Consider the following 10,000-nt stretch of genomic DNA (forward strand, 5'->3'; position numbering starts at 1 on the left):
CTGTCTTCTGCACCGACCTCACCAAGTCAATTTCCTGTATCTGTAAATATACTCTGCAATAAAAAAGGATTCTAATTTTGATTATGGAAAAAACACAGGCCCACAGACCCCCTGGATACTTCTGAAATGAATTCTTAAACACCCACACACACCCGCCTACTACTTGTATATACACACGCACGCACGCACGCACACACACCCACATCAAAAGCACTCATATGCTGCCTGCCATTGTCTTCTATAGAGCTGTTGAAGACATTCAACCACAACCAAGTCTCAAGTCTAGAGTCAAGAGGCTTCACGTGTGTGAATCCTGTTCATGTGCACAACAAGGCACACATAAAGAGAGCTAGCTATCACAGCGTCGTTTATTTGTTCGGAATATGACCCTTCCTGTCAAGAACGGGTGAAGGGGTCAACTCGTACGGCGCTGAGTAAGGCATAATCGCCAGGGAGGCATGTGGGTATCAGAGAATAATCAACGTGGTGGAGGTACGAAACGCAGGCCACACGCGTTCCCCTCCGCCAAGTTAATTATTTCCCGATAACCACGCCGCTGATTGTTTTCGCCGCACACTGATTGGAATTGATCACAACCCTCCTTCTCAACGTGACAATGACAGCCCCCCTGAACCTTCTCAACCAATGACAGCCCCCCCTGAACCTTCTCAAACAATGACAGCCCCCCCTGAACCTTCTCAACCAATGACAGGCCCCCTGGATCGATCGATCGCGACTCCTTCCCATAAGCAATATCGCCCAGGTTTAGTCTATCAACAGATCTGCCTCGGCCGTCGGCTGAAAGGCGCCTGATTTACCTCAGAGACAACCACGGTACGAAGGGAAGGGTCAACAAAACAAACTGACAAAACATAGCAGCTTTGTCAGGAGGGCTTTCTGTTGTTGCTGTCTCGATCAGTCAGAATGATCCGGAACCTCAGTGCATCTGAAAGAACTCATAGAGAATATTACACAGTAACGCTGTTATTGGTAGGTTCCCTCTCCATGGAAACTGTGGCCCTCTGTGGCGGTCCTTATTTAGACTGTGTGGGCGCGATGTTTAGTAATCCTGTCATAGTCTTTCACATCACTCAAAACATCGAAAGTTTTAGACGATAGTTCACGTTGCAATATTTCCCCTGGATGAGACCTAGAGTGGGGATGACATAGTTCATTTTAAACGGTACCAGAAGGGGTGTTTTGACTGACGGTGGAAAGCATTGCTTGTGTCAAGATCGTGAAGCGGATCTCTTTGAATTAGCTGTCCTTTCAGAGATTTTAATTTAATTGAAAAGTGCTTCGCCAGTTCAATTTTGCTAATGTTTATCAGAGCCATTTCCTGAGTCTCGATAAATGAATATTTTGACAGGGAATCAAACAGTGTGGATAACTTCCTGTCAGAGAGTATCAGTCCTGCGTTCGCACTCCAGTCCGTACCTGCCCAGAGAACTGACATTAGCATAATTTGGAAATCAAAAGAAAATTATGAACTCTGATTCAGAGAGCATGGGAAATGCATTCGTTAGAAATAATCACTAGCTTGGATTCCGAGAGGAGAGGAAAGAAGCACTCAAACTATTTTTCTTCCCTTCCCATTTAAGAGTCTAAAAGTGGAAATGAAAAATTCAATTGAATTGAAAAGTCAAAAGTGGATGTTGGAGGGAGTGAGAGGGAGTGAGGGAGAGAGAGAGAGGGAGAGAAGGAGAGAGAGAGAGGGTGAAAGAGAGTGAAAGAATGGAAATATCAAAAACAAAAAAAGAGAGGAAAAAGACCTCCGTTTTATTAGCTCGCTTGAAATTCCATTATCCACAACAGAGCATTGAATAATTCTATCTGTTGTGCTCGAAAGGAGAAAAGTCTGTGAAAGGACACACAACACACAGAACAGAGAGACGCCGTCTGTTGTCGTGAACAAAGAGATGCCTGGGACCGTTTTAACTTGGTCTTTCAAAGCTTCTAGAACTCCTAACTGACTAACTCCTTTTTTTTTTAAAACTCATCACAACTGCTGCTGCCAAAAGTGACATGCTAACCATTAGCACCCAGCCAGGGGAGTACAAGCCGTTGTCTTAATGTGGTAAACAGACTGGCTTTACACAGCACCTTATTCCAAAGAGCTTTACAATGGCCTCTCGTTCACCCATTCACACACAGGGCTGCAAGCTACCATCATGCAAAGCTCCGCCCCGAGACCTGGCATCAACCATAAACGTATCTGAACTCAACTCAACTGAAATAAGAAGTAAATGTCTCAATAATGATGTTAATTATGTTATTCATACATTAGCAGCCAGCTCTGATGTGGTGGACAGGACCCCGTGATTAGTGTACAGTATTGTGATTCGGGTGGACAAAATCATTAAGTCAATTAATAGTTTTTATTCTATCAATAACTCACAGACATACGTTGTTAATTGATTAATAATTGTCATCAATCTACAGAAGGGGAGGGGGGGGTGTTGCATCATTTGTGGGGGACAACATGTTTACTGTTGTCTTGTTTTGGTATAATGGTAGAAAAAAGAAGAAGAAGAAGAAGAAGAAGAAGAAGAAGTCGATGAAGTCGATTTTGCCCTGACCTAAGGGAATGATTTACCATGTTTGACCAACAGAACATGTATGACCAACAGAACATGTATGACCAACAGACTGTATGCATCAACCTGTGTCCCTGGATATCACATGATGATGATGATGATGATGATGATGATGATGATGATGATGATGATGATGTATGTTACATGATGCCAAGTATGCTACTCTCTCATTTGACCCCTGACCTCTCTCTCCTCCTCCAGGACACGGAGATCCTCAACACGGCCGTCCTCACGGGCCGGACCGTCGCTGTGCCTGTGAAGGTGGTAACCGTGGGAACAGACGGCGCGGTGACAGACGTGACTGAGTCGGTGGAGTGCCGGTCGACCGATGAAGAGGTTGTCAAGGTAAGTGCAAATCCGGGAATGAAAGCATTACCCTTTGAAGAAATCTTCAAGCGGAAATTTTGTTTTCCAACATTGGAGCACGTTTTTCCTCCCATGGCCAACACTAGAATTCATAAACAGAGAGTTCAAAACACATCTTTTATATTCTCTCAGTTCATAGCAGGCAGACAGCCATATACCGGGTTTTGTGAAGACAACCCGAGCTCCACAGTAAAAAAATATAGACTGGATACATTTGGATTTGTGTACCCACATGTACAAAAGGAGGGATGCTAGACTGTAAGTGTGTTAGACACGGCTGCCGTTGGTTGAGGGCTGTGAATCGAGATCCTCTCACTCGAGACGTTCTCCAAGGTGCCAATTACATCTTTAAGACGGGTAAAGGTCTCTCACACACACACACACACACACACACACACACACACACACACACATGCACACACACACACACACACACACACACACACTCTAATGACCGTTGTTGCTTAATGCCGCTGCCATTGATGTCGTGAAACACGACGGCTGTCCTCGTCGCACACGCACACCACACTGCGGCTGACAATCAAGCGTCGCGAACTTCCAAAAAGCTGTCTTCTTCTTCAGCGTAGCTAAGCGCTCCACAGTCCGCGACACAGTTTGCACCATTCATTTTCTGACACTGACGTGCTTGAAGCCGCTGTGTGTAATCTGCTCACCCTAGCTGTGTGTCTGCTCGCTGCAGTGAGAGAGAGAGAGTGCTGAAGAGGGGACTGTCTATTCTGAGCTTTCAGGCCAGAGGCTACAGAGAGACAAGAGAGATGTGGCTATTCTGCTCCTGTTCACAGCAGCAATCTCAACTTCCTTCCCTGTCTCTGTCTTCTCTCTGCGCTCTCCACGGCAGCACGCGCTGGTATTCTAATGAGAGGGGAGACGACAGCAGCCAGGCACCCCCACGTCCCTCTGAGAGATGTGTGTGTGGCGGTTGTGTGTGCGTGTGTGTGTGTGTACACACGCACGCGTGTGTGCCTGCCTATGTGTGTGCATACTTATACATGTGCATATTTATGTCTGTGTATGTGTGTGTGTTGTGCATGTGTGTGTGCCAGTCTGTGTGTGTGTGTGTGTGTGTGTGTGTGTGCCAGTCTGCGTGTGTGCGTGTGTGTGTGTGTGTGTGTGTTAGAGAAAAAAACACAGAGAAGCGCCCTCTGGGTTTAATTATCCACTGAGCACCTCACACTGCGATGCTAACCTCTAGAGAATACCCCCCCACCCTGCCCCCCTCCATCCCTCCATCCCACCAGTGAAGACGGTTTGGGAACAGCCAATGATGCACCCTCCCCCCCCACCCCCATTTCAAAGGCAGTTGAGATATCAACCATTTCTCATTAGTTTTCCCCCAGCGTTGATTAGGGAGTGTTTCCGCCCTCTCTCGCTGTTTCTCTGACTTTTGGCTCTTCGCTGATGAGAATAGAGGAAGGCAGCCGCGGCCAACCATAATTAAACCCAGAGTGGATTCAGTGCCCCGCTCCGCCCCTGCTCTCAGCTTGGCAAGGTCGGAGGTCATGCCAGCGCAGGCGAGGGCCAGGAAGGAGCATCACTCTGTGGACCGCAGCCCTCTCCTGATTGGATGGCAAAAAGTTCGGGTTCTTCTGATTATCGAGGACAATCTGGCGTCGGTCAAAATGGTCGTCAATAGTTTATCTATTGTTGCCTAATTACAAAGTTATTTTTGCATATCTTCAAAGAATGAGGACAGTTTGCATAGTCCCCAAAAAAGTTATTGGGAAAAATGATTAGGAAAGTATAATTAGGAAAGACTAGATATGTGGCAGACTGTGGCTTTAAGAAACTTCCTGCCCTTTCATCTGTCATCTCCTCCCTCTGCAAACTTGCAGTTGTTGCGACAACATTGTTCACTGGAGGATTATGGTGCCAAAGTCAACGTGTAAATAGTGTTTTTCTCACAGAATATTAAACAAAAACCGAAATAATAATGAGTTCTGATCCTCTAATGTAAGTATGAGTCATACTTGTTTTCTTATTTTCAGAGTAGCTGTACTCTGGTGGTGATCACAGGGCTGCCAGTCTGTGATGATACAAAGGTTTTACCTGGTTTGTTGTTGATGCTTAAGGGACTTCAGGTTACTCTGGTGGGGGTACGTGAGGATGGGGGTACAGGTGACTCTGGTGGGGGTACATGAGGATGGGGGTACAGGTTACTCTGGTGGGGGTACATGAGGATGGGGGTAGAGGTTACTCTGGTGGGGGTACATGAGGATGGGGGTACAGGTGACTCTGGTGGGGGTACATGAGGATGGGGGTACAGGTGACTCTGGTGGGGGTACATGAGGATGGGGGTAGAGGTTACTCTGGTGGGGGTACATGAGGATGGGGGTACAGGTTACTCTGGTGGGGGTACATGAGGATGGGGGTACAGGTGACTCTGGTGGGGGTATAGGGGGATATTGTCTTCATTAAGTCTTTATTAAGTCCACTTTAGTTAAGCAATTGGCTGATCCAAGAGAATCATGCAGAAGCGCACACATAAGAGCACTTGTTTTTCTTCTCTCCTGCACAAAACACCCCACAGTATGCTGGTTAAGTGTTCAGAGTGTCAATCAAGGAATAACGTGATGGATATATCTGGAAACAAACATAGCAAGCTTGTCGAGAGGGCTCCGTGGGGACGATGTAAATAAAGCTAATGAAGCTAGATCACTGTTGATTGTTGAACGTGATCAACATGCGTTTGATTTGATATCCAAGACGTGCGCTAGTACACGCAACGTGGCTAACGTGACCAAACGGTAAATGGACTGACTTATATAGCGCCGTATTCCAAAGCGCTTTACAGCGGCCTCTCGTTCACCCATCCACACACTCATTCACACACCAACGGCGGCAAGCTACCATGCAAGGCGCCGGCCCCGCTCATTGGGAGCAATTTGGGGTTCAGTGTCTTGCCCAAGGACACTTCGACATGTGGCCAGTCGGGGCTCAAACTGCCGATCTGCCAACCTTGCGATCATTCGACGCCGGCTCTACCTCCTGCGCCACAGCCGCCCCTAGTCGCTATTATAGCTAATATAGCTGAGAAAACTGTTCAAAAAGAAATCTTCTGACCCACACGGCCCTACTCTCTGGGGAAAAAGCGATTTCAGCAGCCAAATATTACAATTTTCATGTCAGTTCTGCAGAGAGAATGTTTGTTTTGGGTGCCTCCGGTGACTCCCACCAGCCTGCTGAATGAGTCAATGACAGAGTGAATCAGTGTGATGGCGAGTGCTATTGTAGGCAGTTTGGTTGTTGTCAAACTTTTTTCTGCCAACGTCTCAAAGACCTAGATTCAACTTGAGATAGTTATTGCTACAAATGTGATGAGAGGGAGGGAGGGAGGGAGACTGAGACAGAGACAGAGGGATGGAGACAGAGACAGAGAGAGAGAGAGAGAGAGACAGAGAGAGAGAGAGAGAGAGAGAGAGAGAGAGAGAGAGAGAGAGAGAGAATAAGGGTGCTTAATGAGGAGTGAAGTTACTTTTCTCAGATCACTATCTGGATGGTTGCCTTTTAAAAAGACCACTTGCACGCGCATACACACACACACACAATTTGGAAGATATTCCCCAGTGTTTTGTTGTTCCCCTCTCCACCCCCCCCCCCCAAACACACACACACACACACACACTACCCACCCAGCCCACCCATACACACTCACACACACCCACACCCCCCCCCCCCCCCTCACACACACACACACACACACTACACACCCAACCCACCCATACACACTCACACACACCCACCCGCCCCCCCCCCCCCCCCCCCCACACACACACACACACACACACACACACACACACACACTACCCACCCAGCCCACCCATACACACTCACACACACCCCCCCCCCCCCCCCTCACACCCCCCCCCCCTCACACACACACACACACACACACACACACACTGATCTGGAGTCAAGTGAGTCATTACCAGCCCAGCCAGGCAGGCAGCAGTGTAAAGCCCAGCCCATCATTGACATGTCCTCATTAACTAACCCTAACCCTAACCCTTATGATAGGGCTGCCAGGCCTTAATCACACTAACAGCACCTTTTACTGGTGGTTGTGGTACTTACGGAGGTTCAGGTGGGAGTGACTCTGATGGGGGTACATGAGGATGGGGGTACAGGTGACTCTGATGGGCGTACAGGTGACTCTGATGGGGCGTACAGGTGACTCTGATGGGGGTACAGGTGACTCTGATGGGGGTACAGGTGACTCTGATGGGGGTACAGGTGACTCTGATGGGGCGTACAGGTGACTCTGATGGGGCGTACAGGTGACTCTGATGGGGCGTACAGGTGACTCTGATGGGGGTACAGGTGACTCTGATGGGGGTACAGGTGACTCTGATGGGGGTACAGGTGACTCTGATGGGGGTACAGGTGACTCTGATGCGGGTACAGGTGACTCTGATGGGGGTACAGGTGACTCTGATGGGGGTACCTGAGGGTCTGAGATCTTTCTCCATCCAACCGGGGAGCGGTACCTGTGCATCCAGACCCGGAACCACAGTTTCTACCCTGGTACTCTGGTCCTTGTACTCTGCAATGACAATACAGTTGAATCTAATCTAATCTAATCTAATCTAATCTAATCTAATCTAATCTAATCTAATCTAATCTAATCTAATCTAATCTAATCTACCGCCCCCCCATTGTTTCCTCATTGTTATTATGATGACATTGCTCTGCAAATTGATATTGATATCGGTTTGATGCGTTGCGTTGCTTAGGAGTTGCTCACCCTAAAGCATTTCATGACATCGCATCCTGTGTATCGTGTAAATGAGCGTTAATATTTGATTTGTTTTGATTTGATTTGAGACATTTCCAACTCAAGCTGTCATCCACCAACTATCAGCAGTCATCCATCAACAATCAGCAGTCATCCATCAACAATCAGCAGTCATCCATCAACTGTCGGCTGTCATCCACCATCACGTTGTTTTCCATCGTCCTGTGCCGCGATCAGAGATGTACCCTCGACTTTAATTAACCTACATAATTACTGTCTTCTTTAAGTCTAACGTAGTTAATTAAGCCAGTTAATTAGACTTAAATCACAGCACACTAATTGATTGCGGTAGACACATTTGATTGCTCTTCTGCTTCTCTAACCAGATAGCCGAGCGTATGGTCCACATGTGTCCCTTAAGATAAGTGAATGAGGCAGTTGCAGGGAGGGCATCACAGGGAGGGCATCTCAGGGAGGGCATCACAGGGAGGGCATCTCAGGGAGGAGAGAGCATCACAGGGAGGGCAGAGGCTACAGTATGTATGTATGCTGCTCAGAGGCTACAGTATGTATGTATGTATGCTGCTCAGAGGCTACAGTATGTACGTATGCTGCTCAGAGAGGAAGAGAGGGAGGGAGGGCTTAGGGAGCGAGAGAGAGGGAGAGATAGAGGGAGGGAGGGAGGGAGAGAGGGAGGGTGGGAGGGGTTAGGGAGCGAAGGAGAGGGAGGGAGGGAGAGAGGGAGGGTGGGAGGGGTTAGGGAGCGAAGGAGAGGGAGGGAGGGAGAGAGGGAGGGAGGGAGGGGTTAGGGAGCGAAGGAGAGGGAGGGAGGGAGAGAGGGAGGGTGGGAGGGGTTAGGGAGCGAGAGAGAGGGAGAAATAGAGGGAGGGAGGGTGGGAGGGGTTAGGGAGCGAAGGAGAGGGAGGGAGGGAGAGAGGGAGGGAGGGAGGCTGAGAGAGACAATAAGGGGACTCAATGAGGAGTGAAGTTGATTCTCTCAGATCACTATCTGGTTGGTTGGCTTTTTAAAGGACCTGAACATCAATGTCGGCAAGATGGAGCAGATGCGTGTGTGTGAGTGTGTGTGTGTGTGTGTGTGTGTGTGTGTGTGTCTGTGTGTGTGTGTGTGTGTGTGTGTGTGTGTCTGTCTCCATCCAAGTGAGTAACTAGATGATCAAGTCTTTGGAATGCTTAATATACTCTGTCAAGCAGCACACACACACACACACACACATAAAACTACTTACACACACACACACACAGTTCTGCTTCACAAGGTGTGTGTTAGCTGCACCATTAATCTCTGGGGCACGGTCCCGGTGGATGGTGTCTACCGTCCCCCCCCCACCCCACCCCCACACACACACACACTTTATTACCTGGAGCCTGTCTCTCTCTCTCTTAGTACTGCCAATGGGTAGTTGGTCAAACATAATAGAGCCACAATCCACTAGGACACTGCAGTGACCATGGCTCCATCGTTATATGCCATTTAGCTGACGCTGTGTGTCACAGTGTGTCATAACCTCACGGCGTCCGCCATGAAGACCACGGTGCGTTCAGCACCGGCACACTTTGGCAACGGTGTAGATATGCGTAGCACGTGCATGCGGCTAGCAGGGGAGGCTGGGGGAGGTAGAAACCGGAGGACGGGCTCATTGTGATGCATGGAAACCGAATGAGGAACGTTATCAAACAGCAGCGTCACAATGAGCCCCATCCTCCGATTTTTACCCCTACCAACCTCCCCTGGAGACTAGTTTATTTTTATTTTTTTAACCACAGTTTGGATCAGGGAAAGCTCGGTACCCGAGTACTGCAGACACAGATCCAGACACAGATTCCGGGGTACTATAACCCGCCAGCTGTATTTGCGTAGATTGGTAGACGAGCGAAAGTGTGTCTGAGTCGCAGTAAGGAATTGGAGGTAGTTTTCAAATGGACGTCGCCACAGACAGAGAGGTCTTCCCAATACACGGTGCTCTGTAACCGCGGTAATAGCGGTGGACAGACGAGGCAGGGCAGAGGAGAGCAGAGCAGGCTGGGAGAGGTGAGGAGGCGCACAGCGCCGTGCACAGGTTAAACGTTTGTTCTGAGACACAACATACTCTTTTGACAGCGAGGGAGAAGAGAGGAGAGGAGAGGAGGAGGAGGGGCAGGGAAGGGGAGGACAGAGGAGAGGAGAGGGGAGAGGAGATGGGGAGATGGGGAGGGGAGGAGGGGCAGGGGCAGGGAAGGGGAGGACAGAGGAGAGGAGAGGAGAGGAGATGGGGAGGGGAGGGGA

The 10,000-nt window shown here is 48.8% G+C and overlaps 1 protein-coding gene across 1 annotated transcript in view; it reads left to right on the forward strand.

The window, feature by feature from the left end:
• Nucleotides 1-10,000, forward strand: part of LOC308156343 (transmembrane protein 132C) — a gene marked incomplete at both ends in the record, with an annotated part of 66,147 nt that overhangs the window by 40,226 nt on the left and 15,921 nt on the right. The window contains one exon of the mRNA XM_080529681.1: nt 2,799-2,942. Coding sequence (XP_080385807.1) covers nt 2,799-2,942 — 144 coding nt within the window. The remainder of the gene's footprint in view (nt 1-2,798; nt 2,943-10,000) is intronic.

Source organism: Nansenia antarctica (genome assembly GCF_963989245.1).
Source record: "Nansenia antarctica genome assembly, chromosome: 4".
Lineage (NCBI taxonomy): Eukaryota > Metazoa > Chordata > Actinopteri > Argentiniformes > Microstomatidae > Nansenia > Nansenia antarctica.